Consider the following 24,661-nt stretch of genomic DNA (forward strand, 5'->3'; position numbering starts at 1 on the left):
TGGGTAGTAAGGTTAACTAACATTGTTGGGTTGTTGGTTGGCATCTCGTTGATGTTTCTTCCTTTGGGTGATCATAGTGCGAACTTCAACTCTTATAGTTCTTTAATTGATTTTTTATATTTCTATCTCATAGTCACAATCCATAAAATCATTGCTCTAATACCACTTGATCCATATGGGGTTCGGGTTCAACGATCTATAAACTCAAGACCACCTTTAAGATGGAAGTTTTGGTGGAGGAGAGAACTATTCAAGAAAGACTAAATATAAAACTGAAAGAAAATAACCTTTATTATTTGTAAAGTCAAAGTACTAATGACATGACTTAAAATAATGGAATAAAAGTATGATAAAAATTTTATAGACGTGTAAGAACACAAGTTATCTTTGGATAGCATTTATGTATAATTATCGGTTTCAGTCTCTTCCTTCTCTCTTGCTATTGGAACCTTCTCTTAAAATTTGATGTAAAACTTTGGAGACTTATAGTAGTTGAACAAAGCTTTAATACAAAGTTTTGATTGTTGGAACTCGAGGAAGAATGTTGCGGTGGGAAGGATGGGAAGAATGTTGCGGTGGGAAGGATGGGCTGCACCATGTGGAATTCTTCTATTCTCTCTTCTCCTCTCTTCTCTTCTCTATTCTAAAGTTGGAATAACTAGGGTTATATGGGCTCTTGCTAAGGACTTCTTTAGTTTCATTTTGATTGGGGCACACCCCTTATATTATAGAGAGAGGTGTACCCAAAGTCCTTAGGGTTTAAGGACTTTCTTTATAGGGCGTGTATAGCTAGTACTTTCTTTAAAGGGTTAACATACCCCTCTTGCTTAGTGGCTTACATTGAGATGAGCGGACTGCTATAATTTAGGCTTCACTTGGCCAAATAAGATTGAATTGTGTTAAAATTTTCCTTGATCAGTACAACCATTAGTCATCAATGAATGAAGTATATTCTTCATCCTTTGATGTCATCATTATTTGATTATAACCCAAGAAGGTATTTATGATGGTGAGTTGCTCATAGCCAAAGGTTGAGTCAATAATTGGTGAATCCGAGACAAAAAAAAGTTATCTTTCGATCATGCCTTGTTAAAATTAATGTGATCAATGCACATACACTATTTTTTATTACTCTTTATCACAAAAACTACATTGGTGAGCTATTTTGGATAATGGATCTCGCTAATAAAATCAATGTACAATATGACTTCTTCCTTAATCTTCTGGGTTTCTATCGAATAGGTTAGTAGTCAGAGCTAATGTTATACTTATGTTGTGCCATGTTCTGGTTGATCCCAAGCATATCATTGCGCATACATGCAATGACTTCTGAGTTATGACATAGGAAATTGATGAGTTCAATCTTATCTTCAGTCAAGGCTAAGCCAATCTTGATTAGAGATCTTGACTAAGGGCTCTCTAGCTTCTGGATGGGCAATTTGGAGAGTTAGTTCCTTGGTATGTAGTTGCTAAACAACGAGTGGTTTTTTTTTTAGAGCGAGATCGAGGTTAGATAACACTAGTGGAACTCTTGTGAATCATTCCTAAGCTCTTTGATTGAACTAGATAAGAATTTCATAGTTATGTAGGGTGATGAGATGATAGCTTGAGACTAAATGAAGATCAGATATAAAATAATGGTGTTATAGGCAGACAAGATGCTAAACAGTAGAAACTTAGTTTTCATCATCTATAAGAAGTTGCCTGACGTAAATATAATATACAAATCAATAGTCTCCAAGGGGGTGATCAAATCTCTAGTGAAGTCGATGAGCATAGATGAGATCGGCTATAGATCTTTTGTGGTTATGTCAATCTTCTAAAATACATCATAATATAGAATGTTAGCATAATTTTTTATATCTATTAGGATAATCTTTACCAACATATTGATGTTTCCAAGTTAAACAACAAGTATGTCATCATAGTCAAGATCTAAGGGTTCTTCTTCCTCCTCTCTGAACATAATGAGTGGGTCACCAAAGGGACAAAACCTTTTTGGCTAGGATTTCCTTGTATAAGTCTAATGGGATGATGTTCTAGTCCCTCCTAATGTAGACCCCCCAATTATTATGTCAACCTATCGCTCGATGGGTCCATTGAGGCCTTGGATTCCTTTCAGTAGATGGAGCCCATAAAGGATAAGGTATACAAAGAAGTCCCTTCTCCCTAATTTGCATGAACACCTTAGTGTGCAAGGTGTTTAATGGAGTGAATTCTCATCGAGGAGGGGCTCGATCTCCCCTCAATCCTTTATTTCACTATTCTTCTATCAAGTGTGGCCATAGGATTCTTTCCTCATTTATTGCCTTCCTAAGTTCCATACTCATCTTTCCGGTAATGATCAACTTAGCCATAAAAATATTTGTTTACTTCTTGAAACAACTCTGGAAATGTGACTAAAGGACGAGTGATGACCGAGCAGAAGAACTTCAAGAGCTGAATACCATTGTTATATGTATTGATAAGGATAAACGAGCTTGGGTCAACCATCAATCGCACATCATCATTAAACTGTTTTATATAACTTGCCAATGATTTCTTATCTTGCTAGCGTATGGCTAGAAGAGAGGTTGTGGGCTTCTTTGGTAGCTTATAATTGATGAAATTGGGTTCGAATTCCTTAGCAAGTTGATCGAATGAGGAGATTGATTCTGAGAATAGTTTGGAGAGCCATTCTTTTATTGCTCCTCGTAGAGTTGTCAAAAAGGTGCAACACATGAGAGAGTATGCCATTCCTCATAGCATCATCTATGAAGTGAATGCAGTCAAATGCTTAGTAGGGTCAGAATTCCCTTCATATAATTTCAATATTGACATTTGAAACCCTTATAAAATCAGGTCCTCTTAAATACTTCTCATGAATGGGTAACTTAAGTAGGGGTCAATCTTTAGTTGCTTCTCTTATTTGATCTCTTTCTTAATATCTCCTTGACATTGATATATCTTGTCAAGATGGTCATGAATGTCGGGGGGAGGGGGGAGGGGGGAGGGGGGAGCTCGATCGACTAAGCAACTAACTCCCTGTGCCTTAAGATCTTAGAGGATTGTAGTGTTGCCCATGGGGAAGATCTTGAGAAAAATTATTTTCTTAAGGTAGATCGACTATAAGAGGTCATGATTCAACCATTATGAGCTAGAGCTGGATGTGGAATTAGATAAAGGAAAGGTGGAATAACTAGAATTAAGCAACTCCTTATTGTGCCAATTAGATAAGTTCTAGAAGATATGAGGTTACAATTTGAAATATCTAGATTAAGAACTAGACTTGATTGGTTAGATAGTAAAAGGTTTCAACAGCGATGATTATAGATGATTATAGTATGAGTTGTTGGAATTAGGTGTTGGATAGGCAACGAAAGGTTAGTTGCCAAATTTAGAAACAATTAGTGGAAGAGCGAGGGATCAAGTACTTAGTAAGGGGAGCAGGTTTGACAGTGGACCTAGGTTGAGCTGCCCTAAGTGGAATGGAACATATGAATTTGGTATAATTAAACTTAGTTTGTTCGATCTATTTGGGTTCTCATGGTTCGGTCTAGGTTTGACCATTGTTTTGGTTTTCCAAAATCGAGAACTAGAACTGTTGGTTTCAATTTGAATTATTAATTTTTATTTTTATTTTTATTTTAAAATTTTTTAAATATAAAAATTTCATAAATTTATTTTTAAATAATAAATAATAATTTAAAATTATGAAATCGATGGTTTGAAATGAAACTGGAATCACAATTTTGAAATCGATAATTTAAGTTTTGAAAGGTCCTACAAAATTTTTCTCAAACATCGGCTCTCATTCTAGCATCATCTATTAGCGTAGATTTCTGTTATTCGAGATGGAGGTGATTTTTGATTCAACCAAGGTCTTTCCCAAGTTAGTCTTAGTCCAAGTCATCGTTTGAGAGAGAATAATTCAATGATGTTCTCGATAAATGCTTCTTCGAAAGTCAAGTCAGTTTTTAGTTTGAACTATTCAATCGTTTTAAGTCAAGACAATTATCATGAGAAGAATTTTCAATGTCTTTAGAACACAACTTGAGAGTCATTTTATAGATGATTTTGAGGACCGTTACTGGATCATCAATGAATGTGAGGGTGGTTGTGCTTTGTTCTTGAGTCGAATTGGGATAGTGGCTTCATATGCACCAAATCTAAGGCATCCTTTGATTGGCTTGGTCCAAGCTGGAGACATGTGATGTCAACCCTATGGGGTCGACATGTCAGCCACGTGCAATCATATGATGTTGGTGTGTGAGTTGGATCATCCATCATATATTATTTGCATGTGATTGATGTGGGCTTAAGTGATCAATGTGTCGATCAAGTGAAGCCATGTGGCGTGAAGTATTGATCATGTCATTTGTCTCGTATCAAATACCTAAAAAAAAATTATGTAGATATTTAGATAAATAAAACATGAGGTACTTAGAATACCTAAAGAATCAAAATATCAAGTACATATATAAATAAAAATTAAATAGAGAGTAACTACACAAATAAAATTTCAGTGTAGATAGATAGATAAATAAAATAAGGTATTTTATAAAACCTAAACAATCAAAATCTCAAAGTAAAGAGATGAATACAGATTAAGTAGAGAATAACTAGACAAATAAAATTTCAATATTGATTGTTAGATAAAATAAAATGAGATATTTTAGAATACCTCTTTCTTCTATTTCTCTCTCATTTTAAACCTCCACCTGCTGCAATGTAGGTGGTGATACCACCAACAGGGTGGAGGAATCTGGGTGTCCATTTTCCACCAATTAATCTGTATAAATAAAAACAAAAAAATAAAGGACAAAATGTCAAAGACTTAAAAAAAACAAAATTTGATATATAAATATATTTTTATAATAAGAAAATATTTAAATATTTTACAAATGCAAAACTGCCTTCTTAAGGTTTTTTTATTTTTATTCAATTACTTAGAGGAATTTTTAGAATTTAATTGGTAATATGTTATTAATATTTGATCGAGATTCCCATACTACCCTTTTGTTCTAACTATAAATGTACCACGATACCCAAAACACCCTCCTGTTTTTTCTTGCTTGGAGAAGGGTTCAGTCTCCCCTCTTCTTGAAGCCGCTCCCTCTTCTCCTCGCCCGATCGCTCCGTTCGCCTTCTTCATTCCTCGCTCGCGAATATGGGTGACAGCCAGTACTCCTTCTCCCTCACCACCTTCAGGTACTCTTGCCAGTCCTTCCATCTCATATCCTCAATACGTTGCAAACCCTTGCGCCTCCATGGACCTTCCTTTTACTCTCTTGTTTGATCCGTCGCCTTGCAGCCCTTCGGGGAAGCTCGTTCAGATCGAGCACGCCCTAACGGCCGTCGGATCGGGACAAACCTCTCTCGGGATCAAAGGTTATGTGCGATCTAATATGTCCTCTTTGTTTTTATTTCTACTTTATGCACGTTTCTTGTTTCAAACGAAAAGGTCGTTAATTCAGGGTTCCCTCAAAAGTTCCACCTATCAGATCAGGCTGATGTGAAGCTGTTTCATAGAATAATTCGTCGTGCGTGTTTTGAGCGTACTTAAGAATGTGATGGTCGAAATAAGAAATCCAGGGAACACAAAAAGATTTGTGCTTAATGACAAGATTAACTGTGAACACAGAAAGTTTCTGATTGAGTATATCCTTTTGAGATTGTTTACACTTGATTAGAACATATCAACATTTTAGTTGCACAAAGGATTTGAAAAGTGACCAATGTGTTATCTAGAGATTTTGGCTGATAACGAGCCTCTGCAGCAGTTATAGATGCTTGATGTTCTTAATTATGGTTAGGTAGAATGACCCAGTTTGATATGAGTACACACTAGAGTTTACGTGGAAGCAATTCTACATGTTCAGATTAGCAGCCCTTACAAGAACTTGTTAACCATAGTTCTAATGCCAGCAGCGTGCAATTTAAAGGGTTAAATATGGTTGAGGAGGATGATTGAGATTAATATGACTACTAACTGAAATTTGATTGGAAACCATCCTGTATGCTTCTTGGTATACACTTGTATAGAAAAATTCTTGATATTCGTTTTTTTATAACTACAGCATCCAATGGTGTTGTTATTGCAACTGAGAAGAAGCTTTTGGCTGATAAGGAGCCTCTGCAACAATTATAGATGCTTGATGTTCTTAATTATTGTTAGGTAGAATGACCCAGTTTGATATGAGTACACACTAGAGTTTACGTGGAAGCAATTCTACATGTTCAGATTAGTAGTCCTTATAAGAAAGTGGTAACCATAGTTCTAATGCCAGCAGCATGCAATTTTTAAAGGGTTAAATATGGTTGAGGAGGATGATTGAGTTTAATATGACTACTTACTGAAATTTGATTGGAAACCATCCTGTATGCTTCTTGGTTTACACTTGTATAGAAAAATTCTTGATATTCATTTTTTTATGACTACAGCATCCAATGGTGTTGTTATTGCAACCGAAAAGAAGCTTCCTTCCATTTTGGTGGATGAGACATCAGTAAGCATCTATCTTTAGATCATTAGTTTTTTCCTTAGATTTTGTGTTTTGGGTGGTATCAATTCACTTTGAAGACTATATATGCTGTGTTTTCTGTTGGTCTGTTTTCTCAATATTTTGGTACGATCTTGTGGATGGTATTTTTCTCTTTGTGAAAATTAAATATGTTTAATTACATAGAAACATTTCAAAGAGTACCACTATGGTTGTAAAGCGTGTTTTATTCTAATAACTTCTTAACCAAGTAGATCAATTTTGAGTTTTCAGGAAGGAGTCTAATAGGTTAGTGTTTAATGATATGTTATATCATACTTCTTTTATTAGGGGTGGTCAACTGATTCATTCAGATGACACTGGGCACATATTTTTTCTAGTGATGTGTCACTTCATTCGGAAATTAGGCAGTCTTAGTTAAGTAAAATTGAGGTTCAGTTGTATGTTATAGAAAGAAATGTCTGTCATTTGATAATTGATGGAAGACTGAATTGAGAAACCAATAGCTACTGAGTTTTTTTAGCATGGTCCATATCATCCTAATCCTCTCTCTTCCCCCGTTCTCTCTTTTCCCTCTTATCACTTTCTCATCCGATTTTTAGTATCTTACTTCTGCTGGAATAGTGCATACAGAATAATTTTCTTCTCATTCTACTGAACAACTCAAATTTGAAGGTTGCTTATTTAACTTTTTTTTTTTTGTAGGTGCAAAAGATCCAGCTTATGACAACAAATATTGGAGTTGTTTATAGGTGAACATTTGTAGTTTCTTGTAGATAAAGTTCGATGTTTATATTTCCTCTGCATAAAAAGTTCTTAGCATATAAATACATGTTTATGTGTGTATTTTGATGCTACATCTAGATTTTAACTGGCAGTTTCAAATTTCAATTGGCATTCCTATTTAGTCAAGGTTATTCTGTAATGTATTTCTAGAATAGATTCATGTATTTTTCTGCTAGTTTGATTATGGTTTTGTATACATGCATGAAGTACCTTTTGCAAAGTAATTGAAATTTCAAATTTATTGAAAATTCACAAATTATTCACATGCTTCTTGGCCCACTGGTTTCCAACTAACTCTCTGAAAGGAGATTTGTTTCTTGAAAAATTTCTTTTGGACCTTGCTATTCTATGACTGTATTTTATATTTTTCATCCAAGTTCGTGACTATTGCTCACATAAACAAGTAAGCACAACGTAACAAGCTTGATGCATCTAGATACATGTTTATTTCTGTGTGTGAAGTTCTGTTAATTCTCTATGAGCATCTGATAGATATGCCTCTCTCAATACTTCAATTTATTTGTGAATTGTGAACTTGTGAATGATGCTATTGATGTGCTATAATGATGTCCACAAGTTAATGTTTGCTAATATATTAACAAATAGTTTTGCTCATGTCAAAGGACGATAACAAGCTAAGCATGCAAGTATTATGTGCATCTGAAGTCATTCGATATGATCATATCATATGTATGTATCCCTAGCTCAATCCACCATTTTTAGTATATTTTGGGCTAAAAAAACAAACACAAGTCATCATCAGTATCATTATCAAGTTATAAAACTAGAGATGCTGTTAACTGATAGTACAGATTTGACCTTGCTATATTCAGCTGAACATGTAATACACTAATATAAGACAAGTTAGCACTTGAAAAATGTTGGTGCCAGCTGTACCATTTAAAAAATTGAGTTGCATCAAATGCTCAAAGCAGTAAAAAGAATGTTATTACTCTGTTATGTGACATTAGGATTTAGCATGTAAAGGAGTTGGTTTTACTTTATTCTACACTTTAGTGCTTATATTTATCTCGTTTCATCGGGTTTTGATAAAAAGAATTGGTCCAACATTTGTCCATACATTACATTGTCTTCATTCAGTTGTTTTACAACAATGCCTTTAATGTCTTTCCTTTTCTGTTGCAGTGGGATGGGCCCAGATTCTCGTGTTCTAGTAAGAAAAAGTAGAAAACAAGCACAACAATATTTTCGGCTATATAAGGTATCGTTTAAGCCTTAATCCTTTTTGGTCCAGAGTTATTCTTTTACTGTTTTCAATTGTTACAAAATTCCGCTGGTTATATTATTTCATCCTTCACAGATAGAATGAGAACATTTTTGTTCTTAAGGTTGTTTCCTGAAATGCAGTAAAAACCAAGGTCTGTCATACCGAAGCGTACCGCTCGTACTTGGCAGTATATACCGGTCCGACAGGTTACCGGTACGTGGACCGTCTGGTACCGCTACAGTGCTACAATATTATACTGTAGCACTGCTACAGTATAAAAGTATAAAATTATTCGATACACCAGGGTGTACCACTCGGTATGCCCTGATGTACCGCCCGGTACATCGGTACCGTACCGTACCGAGCCCGGGTCGAAATGCTGGTACGGTACAATACAGCGAACCTTAATAAAAACAATTTGAGATATTTGTTGTTTGGTGTTTAGTAACGCACTTGCACTCTTAAATTTTGTTAAGGCCATTTGTTTGTGCACATATCCAACTTAGACACGAGTATTTTTTTTCACTAAATCTAAGTAAGATAGTTTAACGCGGTATGAATTTAAGCTACATTTGAGTTTTTAATATTTAGATTTTACAAATCATGGTAGCTTTTATTTTGATTTATTTCTTGTTTCTGAATGTATTTGGTACCCAGATGATACTTAGATATCAACCCAAACCCAAATTCCCTATCTAGGGTTGTGCAAGTGAACCTATAATACTAAAATGCCAAATCGAAACAAACTCCTATTAAGTAAAATTTAGTATTTACAAAATCAGATTAAAGATCTAAATTGCAACTAACATTAATGTGCCAAGTAAAATTGAGTATGCATGATACATTTCCTTTAATAAGAATCTGTATTTTGTGATTGTCAACTGTAGTTATTTTATCAATGAAATCATACTGCATTTTATATTATAGAAAAGATGGCCAATGTATGAGACTCCTGCTAATTCGGTGTCTGAGGAGTGTCAATCTATGCAGCTGTACTGTTGCAAACAGAGTCTGTTTCTGTAATGTCATACATTTTGGAAAATTATGTCATCATAATATCCAAGAATTATTATAGCCCCGAAGATGGCTTTCCATTATCATGCAACATATAAGATTTTCTTTGGTATTATTATCATAATTATACCTGACACATGAAGTGACTAGTAATGTGTTCTTACAGGATTAGTTTTTAATTCAAAACTATGGCCTTGTATCTTCATGTGTACTTTAAAGTTTATATTTGTTTTGGAGGTTCCTTCTCCACAGATTCTGATTACACATTTAAATGATTGCAGGAGGCTATTCCTGTAACACAACTTGTCAGAGAAACTGCAGCAGTTATGCAGGAATTTACACAATCTGGGTATCCTTCCAGACCCACTTTCTTTTAGCTGTTTTTGCTCTTTGTCATGATATGTACAATGCAAGTTGACTTATGATGCTAAGTCCATGTACATGTGAGAAACAGATTAGACAATTGTAGGAATATGCAAATAAACAACTACTTTTGTACAGCCTAAGACTGCCTCTTACTAAGTACCTACTAGGTACCTTTTTTAGTTCACTGGCTAATATGAGGTGTTTTACTATCCTCACAGATCTTATAAGAGATGATGAAACTGTGGGTCATCTTGTTCGTCTAACCTTTTTTACTTCTTAGCTACCTATCATAAATGGCATTAAGCATAATATATGCCAAACTTTGTGCATGAAATAATCAATCAGTTGAAAATTTATATGATTAAAGTAGTGAGTTGTTTTTTATTTATGTAAGGTATTAATTCCCTTTTGTCTTGCTTTTTTGGTTTCTTGTTGAATTTAGTGGTGTAAGGCCATTTGGAGTTTCCCTTCTGATTGCTGGATATGATGACAATGGTCCACAGTTATATCAGGTACGCATTCATATTTGATGCCTTTAGTTGTGGCTATATTCTTGGACAAGTCATTTTGATAGAGGTTGAATAGATGCTCTAAACTTACTATCACTCCTTTACGATCATACACTTTTTTTTTTAGTTATGAACAAAACACATTGAATTATAAAGATTGGTAAATTTGAACAATTTTGTTCTATGTCTTGTATATTTTGGTTTAAGATTGTGTGTTTTGTGACTTGGCCCCTGCTTGTGTTTAAATTGATATAACATGCGAGGTTTTTGAGGTATAAGAGGACTTTGATTTTTCTAACTTTGTTCTGACAGGTTGACCCATCAGGTTCATATTTTTCTTGGAAGGCTTCAGCAATGGGGAAAAATGTTTCTAATGCTAAGACATTTCTTGAGAAGAGGTGCTCAGTTTTCTTAATTGCATCTTCTTGAATTTTAACGATTCTGGTCAAGTAGGTAGCACAATCAGCTAAGTAGTAGTCCTTTCTGAGTTTTTAAGGGATTACCTGTCTTGCTTGACATGTGTTGTACTCAGCCATCACATGTAGACACTCCGCATGTGGTCATATCTTGCTACGAGAAGACAATCGGATCATCACAAATTATTGGCTCTAACCGGGCATGTATTGCACCATGTCAAAAAGCCCTCATGCACGAGCTTGTTACACCATGTTACTTGCCACCATAAGTCATTATCTAGGATGCATAGTCATCGACCCTTGTGTCATGACCACCTGTCATGGTTCTCATTTTTTAAGAGGTTTAGTACTCCTATGTTGTCCTTAGGCAGCTCGAAGCTTTTCAAGTGTATTCTTGTGCACCAAGAATGCTTAGATGTATTAGGTTTTCATTTGATAAAGGTGGATTTTCGTTAAATACAAAAAGTAAATTTTCCAAGAAAGAAAAATCTACCTCAATGTTGAGTTTTAAGTTCATGTGACCTGGTTAGGAATAATTATTATTTCCCAGGACTTGGAAAGGTTATGCACGATCATGTGTTTTACAAGTTTCTTGCTTCGATGATACTGATGGAGTTATCACAAACTGGTTGCCTTTAACTGAGCATGTATTGCACCATGGCCATATCCCTCGTCCACCAGCTTTGTGCATCATGTGGTACATGTCAGCATAAATCATCATCCAGGTGACAGTTATGGCCCTAGTGTCATGACTGTCCACCTAGTCTGTTTTGTCCTTGGCTCCAAATTTTCGAAGGTTTCTTGCATGCATCGGGATACAACATGTGATAAGTACTGCATTTCTCTGTTGAATATTCTTTTACTGCTTATATGTTCTCTTATTGTACTGAAATCCACTGATCAATATACTGAACTCGACTTCTGAATAATTTATTTTCATGTTCTTGCTATGTTATCTTTTTTCCTCAGTTTTTACCCATCAAAAAATGTACATTGCATTTTTCGCAATTTAGCACTGTCAAGATCTTTTCTACCCATTTATAGTCCAATCTTAGGTTGAATAATCTTGAAAAACTTTTAGAAGTACTTTATGCTAGCCTGTCTACTTGATATTTAATAATTGGTCAAGCTTCCTAATCAACGCAAATTCAGGTAGAAATGTATTTCCTATAAGACCAAAAATGTGAACTTGTTAGAAATGAAAATTTTACCCAAGTATTGAAATATCGTGTCGTACCGGAGTTTCGAGATTCACTCGGTATGGTATTGTATACCGAGCGGTATATCGTTCGGTGTATATATATATATATATATATATATATAGTAAAAAAAAAGGTTTTCAGCGACGTTGCCTCTCTTCTCCCCCACACGAGGCGACGTCGCCCCGCGTGGGGAGAAGAGAGGCGACGTTGTGTGTGTGTGTGTGTGTGTGTGTGTGTATATATATATATATATATATATACCGCCCGGTAACGAGCAATCTGTGTACCGGTCTGTTGATGGACCGGTACGAGCGGTATTATTCAAAATTGAATACCTTGATTTTACCCACATTTTGGGGTTTAAGCTAATGTGACAATGGAAAACGTGTAATATTTTCCATGACTTGGGAAGGTTATGTATGATATATGTATGGCAAATTTTCATATGGGAGGCAATGCTCAACTTCAGAACACAAAAATATCAGATGGACAATAATTGAATCCCTCGAGCATGGTGTACCAGTTGGAAGCTTGTGCCAAAACTTCACCTAGTTATGTGTTGCACCTCTAACAAGGTTTACATGGTTCATGTTGATACCTTTTTTGGCATGAATAGAGTTCTGTTTGTGTTGGCATTTTCCGACTGACAGGGAAATCGTTGAGATTGTTAGAATGAGTATTATAGGTTTTCTGTTGTAAGATGCATGATGATTGTGTACAATTCATTCTTCAACTTTGTCTTTTTCTAGAGAGTAGGATCTACTCTTTTAGCATGTTTTTCTTTATTTGCTTACTGGATGATCTTGTTTTGATCCTTTCAGGTACACTGAGGATATGGAGCTTGATGATGCTGTTCACACTGCCATATTGACTCTAAAAGAAGGGTATTTTACTGTTGCATTGCCACTTTGAGTCGTGTATATATCATGATGTAATGTAAATTGTTTCATAAACCTTTAGGTTTCAAGGGCAGATTTCTGGCAAGAACATCGAGATTGGAATAATAGGTGCTGACCGAAAATTCAGGTGCTTGTTAAGCTCTAGCATAGTTACTTTTGATCCATCATGGTTAAATTGACTGCCCAGCTACAAAATCAAATGATTGCTTTTTATTTTTTTTTTAAAATAAATAGTTTTTAAGTATCATTTTCATGCTTGCAACTGCCACATTGAAGAACTCAAATGATTTTGGTTTGCATAGTTCATTTGACAAAGAGCTACTCAACATTATCATGAAACAGTAGTATTTGCTTCAGCAGTTCATGGTTATATGGTTTCGGTGTATGACATTATCATCAACCATTGCATCTTCACCTCTGTTAAAAGATGTTGTAGCCTTGTTCGTATGTAGTTACATGATCACATTTATCATGCACTTGTTCTTTGCAGAGTACTAACACCTGCTGAAATCGATGATTATTTGGCGGAGGTGGAGTAGCAGTTCAGTTAGTGAGTCATGCTGTTGCTTTCGGCCTAATGCACGTTGAGGTTCTTGTCCTGGGCATTCCTGTATTTAGATACCAATTATAACTTTCTTAGATGTAGCTACTTGCAAAAAAGGCCTCATTTATTTCTATCCAGGGGAACAGATCTTGTGATATCAGCATTGATACATTAGTTGCTTTTGAATCCTCAAGGGTTTAAAGATAGCTTCAAGCTCATTTCACTTGGTTAGATACTGTCCTTGCTTTGAAACAATTCCTTTTCTTTTATCCTCAACTGTTGTCTGTCACTGTTCAACTTCTTCTCACATGTAGTTTTCGAATAACTTATTAGTGTGATTTGTGCATTAATATTCCATGATTGTCGCTTGCTTCCCTGCTTGAGAAATCGATCTTTTGTGATGTCAATTTAATTTAGGCTTTTTTTTTTCCTTAAGACTTTTTTATCAGGAAGTCACTGGTTATCATCGTTTTTTATAGAAAAAAATGAAATTATTTTATTCTACTGTTGTAGCAAGAACGAGAGAATTAGAGTTGACACAAAAATCATCTGGAAGATCAGATCCTTAGGGTTTGTCAAACGAGTCTTTATTCGGCAAAATTAGTTAAAGAATGTGTCTCTGTGGATATAGCATTGTTAATTAAATGGAGAAAAAAAATAGCCAACGAGATATTTGATGTTAGGAGGAGCAGTATGAATGGAGCATGAAAATATTTCATGATTGGTGATTAATGAGATGACTTGTAGGGAATTTGAGTGGACGGTTAGATTATGCAGGACCCTTGTAAGACATGATTTACTACTAGTATAACATCATTTAGAGCATGTGCTGCGTGGTCACCCTATTCCTATTGAAGGATAAAGTGTTAAAAATTCATATTATCTTGGCGTCAAATCAGTCGAGTTAGTATTTTTACATGCGGTGATCAGATTACTGCGGTATTACCACTTCGACGACGAAGGAACCAAAAATAAGTTTTTGCCGTTAAAATCATGAATTTTCGACGTTCTTACAATTACCAGTAGTGAGCCGACCGGAACGGTATAAAGCAGTGTACGACCACGAATGCCTCTTTTTCTGGGGCGAGATCCTTGAATTAATTTCGATGCTCTTATAATCACCGAATGGGGGTGGGTGTCAATGGGAACATGACTCATTTAACTTGATAAGCTTAGAACAACAACATGGTCAAAAATATGTGTCAAAATTAATAGTAATAGACTCATCTACCACCTCAATTCTGCACCCACCAACAATGTGAGGTTGAGTTTGGGTAATTAAATAGCCATAGACACTTCAGAATTAATATCACATCGATTGTGGAAGAAAAATTGCTCTTTGCTTCATATGCAGCAAGAATTATTTTTCCTAGAAAACTCAGAAATGGTGGCTGTTATCCAAAAAAGACTACATTTTTTATCACAAAAACAAAATGAGAAAGACATTATAAACGGTCAATTATAAACCGGATCCAGGACATTATAAACAACATCCTTGTGGAAAAGGGAAAAAAAGGATTTCATTAGTTTGAACCCCAGGTATTAGACTTTAAGCTAATAGCATTCAGCCCAAAGAGCTTCTATCGCTAGGTGATGTATCAGAAATATTACCACATCATTTGTGATTAAAGAGAGAATAAAGAGAAGCACCAGCAGCCGCACGTTTCCTCACCTGTTGGAAAATAACTATCAAGATAATAAAATACTACAGACAAACAATAAGCAACCTTACAAGCTTGTCAACACCATAGCTGCAAGTAATTGCACTAATTTACCTTGTCATTGTTAAACAAGTCCTCCGCAATTGCTTCAATTTGCTTTCGCTTCTTCTCTTCCTTGATGTACTCCGATGTTCCTTTGCTCCCAAAGTCGGACTCACTGAAAAACACATCATGTTGACTCAAGAAGAACTAGAATCACCTGAATGCTGAGAAGATAGCTTGTACGTACTTGTATGGATCTTTTGAAAATGGAATAAGGTCCTTGAAACTGTTGCCCGAAACGGTCTCTTTCTACATGGTCATTCAATGGATGCAACATTAGCTAAAATCAATGAGTAAAATAACAAAAATGCTTCTGCTCAAATTACCAACGAGAAGAAAATATCTTGTTGGTTCATGTATTATCAAACGTATAAAGAAACCTGCCTTTCTAAAACATTTGAAGTTGAACACTTCATCGGTGGTGGATCTTTGAGAATATGTTGTGCTGATATTCCGTACAATCAGATCTTGACTATATATGATGTCTGAATTTTCATGTCTGTCGACAACAGATTCATCACCTTTCTCTGTCCTTGTAATAAGTCCAACATCCTCATTCCTGGCGTCTGAAACTTTACCATAGGAAGCAATAGCAGAAGAACCAATATTGTTCTCCCTGTTTTCACACCTTCCGGCACCTTTTCCATCTTCCAACCTTCGTTTGACCACATCTTCATATTCACTGTTGATGGCAAGTTGAGGTTTCGATGTGGCATCAGCATGATCCGATGTTGCAGTATCCATCTCAACATCAGAAGCTGCTACTATAGTTTCATCAGTGGAATGTGATGATGAAACAACATCTGCATTAAATGCTTCAAAGTGAGCTTAAAAACCAACTCAGATTCAGGAGAGCTTAAATAAGAGCATTTGATTATAATCGTACAGGTGAAATTCCAATACCAAACAAATCAACCATTAGGAGAAAATTCACTAGTAGAAATGCTCCTTGCCTGATTTAGTTAGACTTCGACCACTCACCCCCATTCACTTGGTTTCAATAATCCAATCATTTCATACAGTCAGCCAGTGAAGGGGGCTTCATTTCACTACAATCATGTCGTTGAAAACAAAATCTGCAAGATTGCAACTCAGCAGAAGCAGGTTTTCCAACTTTTGAGTCCAGATAGCAAATTCCAAAGTATCTAGGCAGACCTCTTAATTTCCTCCCTTCTGCCTCCCTTCTTGCCTCCATGGCTCCCTATTGACTCGGTTACTATAATCTGATCTCTTAGTCACTAGGCATTCCTATTCACATGACTACCCACCCTCCTATTCACCCTTGATGCTTCCTACAGTCCACAACTAGATGTTATGACCAATCAGGAGATATTTCACCAGAAAAACTCCTAGTTTGTGGAAGCTTTCAATTTCCATTGTACCGCAACTCCACATCATGTTACCGTAATCAATATGCTACAAAGCAAAACCAAGAAAACTTCTGCATGGTGTTCATATTACTTGAATTTCATTAGTTGAAAAGAAGCAGCAAGCAGTCAGATTTTTGTTTTTATCCTGCCCCAACCATCCCAACAAAAGGATTTCCAATTTGGGTCAAGCCCGATGCTGCAAGATGGTCAGCATGGAACATGTGATGAGGATGGCATGGCATGGCCTGTGTATCAACATTCATATAACTTTTTAAAAACATACCAACCTTTTAATGATTAAATGTCATTGCACATGAATACTTACAAGGAGGTTGCTCAAAGATGGTCAGATCCAGGTTTCCAGATAGAACGGCAACAACTAATTTTACATCAATAACCCTGACCAAGGAAGACAGCTCGCGCAAGTGATTGAATTCGCCTGTTGACTCAGCAGGTACAACCAAGAAAAGCTGATTATTCTCCCCATCTGTGGAAGTCTAAGAACTTCCCAATAAGTCGGATATCAACCGTTAAATCAATGTACTTTAAGAAAATCCCTTAATGAGCATTATAACATCCAAGACAAATTCAATGCCAGGATTGAGAACCAGGAAATAATTCTGTCCACCAACTATGCTAATGGAGTTCAGAGAGAAATCAATATAATGATTCATGCATTACAAAAAGAAAAATACCATTACATTATATACTCCTTATTTCTCAGTAGTATGCTTTACCAGTTCTAAAACTGTTTTAATTGCAAACAAGAGACAAAAAAAAGGATATTCCAAACTACGAAACCATAATGAATTTCAACTAACCAAAGGTTCTTTACACTCCTGAGATCTAACTGGGACAGGTTTTCCAAAGAAAGAAGGAAAAAAGATAAAGCAGGTATCAGGCATCTGAACCTTTACACCAACTAAACAGACAAAAGAATTCATTTTTTAGAAAAGAAATACTACATGAATTTTGCTCTCCTACCAGAATAACCCAAATTGATGAGCCAGCAATATCAATTCACATTTAATAACTCCATTGTGATACATGCATGATAGGGGAAGATATGGCAATAAATAAGACAAATACCAAACACGAGGAAGTTTGAAGTAGCTTGAGGTATCCATATATACAAATTAATGAGCGGCATAGATTCCACTTATCAGCTAAATAGACTATCATCAAATAAATTATAAGATAGAATTAAAAGCATACGCAAGATAAAGTACCTGGCTGTTTGAAGAAAATTCACCAGCACTGAGACATTTTGCTCCAACTAGTTCTAGTAGTGATTGGAACATACCCTTAAATTTGTACTGCAACCAAAAAGGTATGGGTTAGCACCAGATCTCTTGAGAAGAAATTACAGAAGGAAAATGAAACAAGAAATCCACCAGATTTAATGATCCCAGAACAAAAGTATAGCCTTCAAAAATTTTCTCCCGAAACATGGGTTCAACAACCTTTACCAATGTCCCATCTAGAACCAAATCTGGGACATAACTGGAAAACAAAATACAAGTACATGCATGATCAGTAAGTGATTCAAGATTCGGCATTTCCTTTCTACATTGAACATTTAATAAGCAGTTGCAAGAACCCAAAAACCACCAGTAAGATATTAACAACAGGAGTGTGCGAACTTACAATGTACAGCTTGGAATTTCTGTGCATATGCTCTTCTCAGCAAGCATCTAAAATTCAAGATACCAATATAACAGTGAAATGAAATTACAAATGGGTGAAACAAACAAAGCTAGTCACCATCAATGTTAAAAAAGGAAAGAAAAAAAAAACAGAAGCATGGTAGATTAATTAAATAGAAAAAAGATCATGGCATCAGTTAACTTAGCTAATAGCTGATGTGCTGGCGTAATGCGATGTGATCAACAGACATTCAGATGAGACAACTGGCCAGCACAAACTGAGTCAGGCCAGCACTAGCTTTGTCAAGCCAGCAAATGCCTTCATGCCCCCAACATGGCATAGAATTAAGGTCATAATAGGCTGGCATCTCATGAACAGGATTTGCACCATAGGTCATCCAAGACAATATGCTATCAGAAACTAATTGTGTTTATTCCTCAAATTTCAGATGAAGACTATCCATAAAGACTAAACATAAAGGGAACACAAGGACCAGATTTCTGTCTGAGCCAGACCATTCCTGCAGTTCCAATTAGTATGATCCCCATACATAATTTAAAGCAGAAACAGTAACTAAAAGTTTTATCATTTCATTTTTAAATAGATAAACATATAATTTTTAAAAAAAAATCTACATGTACATTTAAACATGTGTGAGACATGTATCATAAGTACCATTGCTTTCAATTAGGTCAGCTTTCTGGATGGAACTTGGTCCGAGTTAGCCAAAAGAAGATCTGCTTGAACGAATATGAAAAGTATATCTTGAATTAACAACCTGGCCTCGCCCAATTTCCCAAATAAAAAATTGATTTCGCTAGTTAAAACCCCTCCTAAACTCAACCCACCGTCAACATATATTCCAGTAAGCAGCAATAGGCTAGTTAAGGTGGAGTTGCATGTGCTAGAACAAACATGTTGAACCTGAAGAATACACAACCCACTTAATAGATAAGTCAGTCTGATTTGGGTAAAGGATGACATAGTGAACACAACTTCTAAGCTATTTGACTACCTACACAACCTGTAATACTTCAAAAACATATTAATAAACCCATCAATATGATTTGAACACAACAAAGTTAACATGGTAGGCTGAAAATCACATGTTCAACATGTTTAACTTGATTAATACTGTTTGATTTGGGTGAATATCCTAAAGTTCAAAACTGATGATTCATAATAATAATAATAAGAGAAGCAGAAGTGCTTGCACATTGTTAACCACCTAGTATCCTTAAACAGTTGGATAATATAACACTGAAAGTGGGTCTTGGCAAAACTACAAGGATTCTTCTATTGTCACATGGATTCCATACATCGAAATTAACCCAGTTCGTAAAACAATCCCTCTCAACACAGAGTTAAGGCAGTGCCCAGATGGGTGTCCTCAAACACCAAGTGTAGGAACCTTGTGCACTTGGCTGCACATTTTGTAGTTTAATCTACAAGACTACAACACTCACGTACACAAGCTGTTACAGATTCCCCATCACACAACTGTAGCAAGAAGATGCAAAGAATTGTACAAGGTAGAACGCTAAACCAAAATATGCTTCCAGAGAAGGAAAATTTAGAAGCATGCCAAACTAAGTATGATTTACCAGTGATTTTTGTGCCAGCTATGCTGCATCCTCCTAACACGCAATAATGGGCACATTCCTATGCATTTAACTAAGAATGTGTAATGGACATGGGACAATACAGGACTGTGTCACATGTCATAGCGAGGGCATGGCAACCCAATTTACTCATTTACATGCAAAAAATAAGTTATTTTAATTGCATCACATGTAATGAATTAGACATCTCTAACTAACAAAAGTATAAGCATTGTTCAACATGTATATTAAGCAAGAAAACCCACTCAAGAATAACAACCATAACTGCACTATTATGCAACATATTTGTTACTACTACAATCCCAAGTTTATAGACTAGTGGGCTCCATCGACGACAAAGCATATGTAAGGATATGAAATTTGCCACTAAACTGATATGTTAGACATCAAATCAATCCCTACTTTCCATCAAGATATGCTTTTTACAACAACTTTGTCAAACACCCGATCAAAAAGACACTTCCCCGATATGGTTAAATGTTCCTTCCAATACCACCCGACCCCTTTGATGTGGCCCATATAAAGAACATATGATATATTTATCTAATTTTTTATTAAACATGCAGGTGTTCGACTGGGCATTTAATAAAGTGGGTCTGAGAACCACTGCTCAAATCTAGTTACCCCACTTTAAAGAATTTGCCAACTCCAAAAAAATAACAAAAATCAGATACTATGAAAACCAGTGCTATGCCAGACATATTCTTATAGCACCGTAATCACAATAATAGCATGAAATACCTTAAACCAATCACCAAGGATAATGGGTTTCCTAGCCAAGACTGCTTGAATGAGCTCAATTGTTACTGGAGAAGATTTTTCAACAAGAACATGTGTACACTCTGGGCTCCAGCTACTGGTCAGATATGCACCTTTTAAAGGAGGAATTGAACAATTAATGTGATCAACAAACAAAGTAGTTCAATAAGAACCCTCAAGTGCCCCACATGCACAAAAACAATCTAGAGAAGAATCTTAACAAAAGAGGTTACATTAACCTACAGATAGCAATTCATAAAAGTGGATAGAAATTCTGCTTTAAAAAAAAACAAAGGATTTCCACATCAGAACAAGAATCCCATATTGCATAATGTATCATTCTAGACTCTGATAGACAGGAACTTTTGGTAGGCTTGGAGTGGCACAAGCCTCATGCTAAGTAGTAAAAGATAATCAACTCAACAAGGTTGTGTCTTGACAGCTCAGCATGGCATAAGATTCATGACCAGCAAAACTCTATATGAATCATTAAAGCAGTCTTTACAACAAAAGTTCCAACTTCAAAAGACATTGTAACTAAGGCAGTCACTTCACATTTTCATAGATATTTTGTTATTTGGAGAATCCAACACGCCCAAGTACATCAATCTGCAATCCAAACAAAAGCATAAATATGTGCCTGCACCCAACTATGTGTGCACACAAGAGGGTGATAAAGAAAGGAAAAGGTAGAAAGAATATGTACTCCAATGTCATAACAGAGTAATCTATTTTGAGTTATGTTTTTGCAACTAAGTAATCAACTATGAAAGGTTGGGAGAAATTAGGAAAATTTTCTATACAAACACTGTAGACAAGAAACAACTGATGAGATTTGTCCTTCATATGTGCTGAATAATATTAATACTAAGACATTCACATTACCAACTAAATACAAATAGCTCATGATGAACTGCATAGAGGTATAACTGATAGCGAACAAGTAATTAACAAAACAAACTAATGGAAGTGGTACATTTACTAGCTTGGCCAGGTACATTTGAATTTTTTGAGCAATGTAAACAACAACAAAATATGAAATGAAGGTAACTATGGGGAATGCAAATTATATTATTGACAATTCTAAAATTTGTTTACTAATAGAGAGTATGCAACGAATTTTGTAGTAATGAACGAGAAGACAAATCTCATCAAGAATAAATCACCCTTCACAAGGTAGCAAGCATGCTTACTGCAAACTGTTTCCAAAAATTTTAATTGAACTTAAAGAATAGTGCTAAGAGTACAGTGTTGTACACTTCTTGTTTAAAAGAACCTAACAAGCCTTAACACTAAGACAAGATAATAGTGTACTCTTGCAGCTAAATTCAGTAAGAAAACATGCTTTAAGAATTGTATACAAACCAATAGCTAAAATTGTAGCCTGAATCATTGGATTCAGTGGGCTCGTATTCACAGAACGGGAAAAAATGACAAAAGGAACATAAGATAACCTGCCAAAACACCAGCCACATCAGAAAACGTTAGTATTAGACTATTAGTAGACACACTATATTTAAATGGACACACAACACAGACGTTATTGGTGTCAAACAGATCAAGACAGAATCAATCCAGTAGGATGGTGTTAATCACAATTAGAAGGATCATTCACCTGAAAGTTGCACTGCCAGTTCCAAAAGTAACAAAGTTCCCATCCATCAGCATCGCTTCCTGGTTTTTCTTCAAACGAGTTGCATCAGCCCCCAGTTCTTTGTTAACAACTGTGCCAAATTTCGATCGATCTATTATACGAACACCCGAGAAACCACTGGAGATCATGCTTCCGGAGGGATCTTGAGAAATCATTTTATCAAGAACAATCTCGGCATGAACTCGAGAAATCGACGTGTCCGTTTGAACAACCACATCACAATCTACAAAGAAGAATTGCCAATATAAAAATGCAATAAAATATGCAGTACAAGATGATTTTGCAGCCAATGCGTGACTTACACAAATGCAATGGTGCATCAATGGCACTGCAAAAATTCACTTCTTGAGAAGATCAGCATCAAGCAAGCAAATAAATTGTAAATTACACAAACAAGAAAGATTGTACTACTGCTGATATCAGCATCTATGTTCGTACGACACTGGTGCTACCACAGTTAGGGTTGGGAAACGGTTGTATATACAAGAGTGATCTGTTTTGAGCCTTCTTGAAAGCAAAATTAGCAGTAGAACTGTTGAATCCTACATAACTTCTGGACCTCACTGAACGAGTAAATACATAACAGGAGGTGATGCCCCTCAAACCTTAAACCCTAAACCCTAAATGATCGTCACAAGAAAAGGGAAATAAGAAGTTCTGACCTTTTCGACCAATTTTGTATGTTCCTATTGAGAAGATGTAGTACTTCTGGGCACCTGCCAGACCAAGAACCGAAGACAAAGACGTGAGCTAATAAACACAAAAAATGCTGAGTTTCGAACAAAAATGGGAAAAAAAAAACTGAGCGAAGCACAAGAAGGAAAAAGAAACACGAAATCAATAGGTCGTAGATATGAGAAAATCGAAACAGCGGGCAATTGTTGAGTGAAGAAGAGGTACCTCGAACGGGATCGACGGGATACAGACACCAAACCATCGGTCAAGCGTCTATGGCACAATGTCTGGTACCATTTGAAGCGGGGGAGAGAGGCTGATAAAAACCCTAGAAATCAATGCTCGCGAATCGCCCCTTTCTCTCGTTTCCTCCGCTGCGCCCGCCACCAGCGATTCATCGAAAGAAATGATAAAAGAACAAGAAAAACACAAAAAGTGGATTTTTTTTTTGTGTGTGTAGGCCCGAATACATAGAAACCATTTTATAATAACCTTGAACATGTGAAGTCGATAAATAATTGATTTTTTGCATCTAAAAACCTGAAATATTTACTTATCATCGTTCGTCCTTTTTGTTAAAATTATATACTTACATATACTTATACATGTATTTATTCAAAATTAATAATATACATATATATGAATTTTAAAAATAATATTAATGTTTAAGAAATTTTCATGGAACAAGTTTTTTTTTTAATAATAATTTTGCCCTTAGTACTCGTCGGCCCGCCTCCGCCTCCGCCCTGAACCACATCTGCGTCTCCCCTCCCTTTTATCTCGTCGGACTTATTGTTGCCTCCGCCTCTACGCCTGGCCCTCATTGGACCCATCACCTCACCCTCGTTGTCCTCGTCCATTCACATTCACTAGCAGCCAACATCATCATTTATGAACCTCACATGAGAAAGAGGGAGCGTAGGAGTCGCCACAGCCATCCCTATAGATTCTACCGATCCTTAGCAAACTCATCCTTGCACACCTCACCTATTGTGGTCTTAAAGCCATTGACCGAGAGTCAGGCTTGACCCAAAGGCACGAAGTCATCCAAACAACCCTCATGACAGTGCGATTGACATAGCGCCGAAGTGGTCTCGAGACTAGGCCGAGGTGGTTTCTAGTCTCCTCAAGGGTTTTGCACAAAGGTCGATGTCAAAGAAAATTTCTCAACTTAACCCCTCCAATGTTTAAATTAGTATTTAGGAGTTATGGGCGTAGTCTTTTCGATGAGAGAGGTCCGACCCCTATGTAAGCACCAAGGTCAGCTTTTATACTTGGGCAGTCAAGGGGATCGGCCATAATCATTGCAATGCCCTTCTTTGGCATTTTGCCCATATGGCCGACAGGCCCGAATGGCTCCCTACGAGTTGCTGTCCATGAAGGTTGACCGAAGGGGAGAATATCTGAGCGGTAACCCGAGGACCACTGCTTGTGGTGACCAACTAGATCGGCCCAAACGACCTCTCATGGATTGTTGTTCGCAAGAGCTGATAGACCATTGCTCCTCCCATATTGCTACTGAGAGGCGGGGATGACCTAGACTTCGTTCTCTACGTTAGTTCCTCGATGGTGACCAACTAACAAATTATGATTAGCGCCAAAATATTTTTTTATCATTTGTCCGCCGCTCCCCCTCCCCCCCCCTTAAAAAAAACCTGCTTCGGGGCTCTTGCAAAAGGGTTCGAGGCATGTCATTCAACTTGCATGTCAGTTGGGGTCTCCTTT

The 24,661-nt window shown here is 36.3% G+C and overlaps 2 protein-coding genes across 4 annotated transcripts; one reads left to right on the forward strand and one right to left on the reverse strand.

The window, feature by feature from the left end:
* Positions 1-5,035: 5,035 nt before the first annotated feature.
* On the forward strand, positions 5,036-13,803 carry LOC135674270 (proteasome subunit alpha type-2-A). Its single transcript, XM_065183966.1, has 11 exons — positions 5,036-5,190; positions 5,294-5,370; positions 6,424-6,488; positions 7,188-7,234; positions 8,415-8,490; positions 9,792-9,859; positions 10,319-10,388; positions 10,698-10,783; positions 12,825-12,887; positions 12,964-13,029; positions 13,393-13,803. Exons 1-11 carry the CDS (start codon positions 5,150-5,152, stop codon positions 13,439-13,441), a joined length of 708 nt encoding a protein of 235 aa, XP_065040038.1. The 5' UTR covers positions 5,036-5,149; the 3' UTR covers positions 13,442-13,803.
* Positions 13,804-14,880: 1,077 nt separating this feature from the next.
* On the reverse strand, positions 14,881-23,385 carry LOC103985762 (nibrin homolog). Of its 3 annotated transcripts, none has more exons than XM_009403578.3 (13): positions 23,162-23,385; positions 22,924-22,977; positions 22,223-22,484; positions 21,973-22,061; positions 20,590-20,720; positions 18,227-18,273; positions 17,974-18,082; positions 17,809-17,895; positions 16,905-17,076; positions 15,594-16,012; positions 15,397-15,458; positions 15,222-15,324; positions 14,881-15,118 (listed from the first exon to the last, which is right to left on the reverse strand). In XM_009403578.3, the coding sequence occupies exons 1-13, from the start codon at positions 23,196-23,198 to the stop codon at positions 15,062-15,064; spliced, it is 1,629 nt and encodes a 542-aa protein (XP_009401853.2). In that variant the 5' UTR covers positions 23,199-23,385; the 3' UTR covers positions 14,881-15,061. The 3 variants fall into 3 exon arrangements, with proteins under 3 accessions (XP_009401853.2, XP_065040039.1, XP_065040040.1); XM_065183967.1 differs by having other exon boundaries at positions 15,397-15,454; positions 15,590-16,012; XM_065183968.1 differs by lacking the exons at positions 22,924-22,977; positions 23,162-23,385 and adding an exon at positions 22,564-22,901.
* Between the last annotated feature and the right edge of the window lie 1,276 nt (positions 23,386-24,661).

The sequence above is a fragment of the Musa acuminata genome, chromosome BXJ1-5 (assembly GCF_036884655.1).
Source record: "Musa acuminata AAA Group cultivar baxijiao chromosome BXJ1-5, Cavendish_Baxijiao_AAA, whole genome shotgun sequence".
NCBI lineage: Eukaryota > Viridiplantae > Streptophyta > Magnoliopsida > Zingiberales > Musaceae > Musa > Musa acuminata.

Excerpts from the sequence above, each read along its gene's own strand:
- LOC135674270 (XM_065183966.1), top strand. The coding sequence starts at position 5,150 with ATGGGTGACAGCCAGTACTCCTTCTCCCTCACCACCTTCAG. Across the intron at positions 7,235-8,414 it reads AATATTGGAGTTGTTTATAG|TGGGATGGGCCCAGATTCTC; the intron begins GTGAACATTTGT and ends TTTCTGTTGCAG. Across the intron at positions 10,784-12,824 it reads AAGACATTTCTTGAGAAGAG|GTACACTGAGGATATGGAGC; the intron begins GTGCTCAGTTTT and ends TGATCCTTTCAG.
- LOC103985762 (XM_009403578.3), bottom strand. The coding sequence starts at position 23,198 with ATGGTTTGGTGTCTGTATCCCGTCGATCCCGTTCGAG. Across the intron at positions 22,485-22,923 it reads ATACAAAATTGGTCGAAAAG|ATTGTGATGTGGTTGTTCAA; the intron begins GTCAGAACTTCT and ends TCTTCTTTGTAG. Across the intron at positions 20,721-21,972 it reads GGCTACAATTTTAGCTATTG|GTGCATATCTGACCAGTAGC; the intron begins GTTTGTATACAA and ends CTCCTTTAAAAG.